This window comes from Centrocercus urophasianus, unplaced genomic scaffold (assembly GCF_019232065.1).
Source record: "Centrocercus urophasianus isolate 14NV4802_14NV808 unplaced genomic scaffold, USGS_Curo_1.0 seq_16, whole genome shotgun sequence".
NCBI classification, from domain to species: domain Eukaryota; kingdom Metazoa; phylum Chordata; class Aves; order Galliformes; family Phasianidae; genus Centrocercus; species Centrocercus urophasianus.
In genome coordinates, this window is record NW_024884711.1 from 35291065 (window position 1) to 35291953 (window position 889).

The 889-nt window shown below is 73.5% G+C and overlaps 1 protein-coding gene across 1 annotated transcript in view; it reads right to left on the reverse strand.

Annotated features, from left to right (window-relative positions):
• Positions 1-543, reverse strand: part of FZD8 (frizzled class receptor 8) — a 3903-nt gene extending 3360 nt beyond the window's left edge. Inside the window, exon 1 of the mRNA XM_042817428.1 lies at positions 11-543. Within this exon, the coding sequence (XP_042673362.1) occupies positions 11-543 (533 nt within the window). The remainder of the gene's footprint in view (positions 1-10) is intronic.
• Positions 544-889: the final 346 nt, after the last annotated feature.

Consider the following 889-nt stretch of genomic DNA (forward strand, 5'->3'; position numbering starts at 1 on the left):
GAGGGGGGGCTTGGCGGGCGGCGGCGCGGCCGTGGTGAGGTCGGTGCGGTTGTAGTCCATGCAGAGCGTGTCGGGGCTGCCCTGCTCCGGCAACCGGTCGCAGCGCATCCTGTCCGGCCAGGCGAAGCCGTACTGGCGCATGAGCGGCGCGCAGCCCGCCTTGGCCCGTTCGCAGACGCTGCGGCAGGGCGGCAGCGGCTTCTTGTAGTCCTCCAGGCAGATGGGGGTGTACATGCTGCAGAGGAAGAAGCGCAGGTCGCTGGAGCACTGGATCTCCACCAGCGGCCAGAACTGGTGCACCTCCAGCCCGGCCTCGTCCTGCGTGTCGTGGTTGAACTGGTTGGGCATGTAGGTGTAGTTATAGCCGATGCCCTTGCAGAGCGGCACGGTGATCTCCTGGCACGACAGCTCCTTAGCCGACGACGACGACGAAGAGGACGACGACGAGGCGGCAGCGGCTGAGGCGGCGGCACAGCCGGCGCGCTGCAGCAGGGCCAGGGCGGCGAGCAGCGGGGTGACGGCCAACAGGTAGCTCCACTCCATGCTGGGCGCCGGCGGCCGCGGGCCCGGCCGCCTCCCCTCCTCCCGTCCCGCTCCGCGGCCCCGGCAGGTGAGGGGGCGGCCCCGCGGGCGCTGTGCCCGGCGGAGGAGGGGGGGGGAGAGGGTTTGCTCCGCTCAGGAGAGGCCGCTCAGCCGGCCTCGCATGTCTCCGGGCTGCGGGAGAGCTCTTGTGGCCGCGAAGAGAAGTTTCGCTCCCAGCCCCCGCCCGGCGCGCTCAATATGGCCGAGGCGGCCCCGGGACGAGGCGCTGCGCCCCGCGGCGCCGCGCTCCCGCCGCCCCGAGCAGCGGCGGAGCCGGTGCAGCGGCCGCCGGAGCGGACCGTCCCGC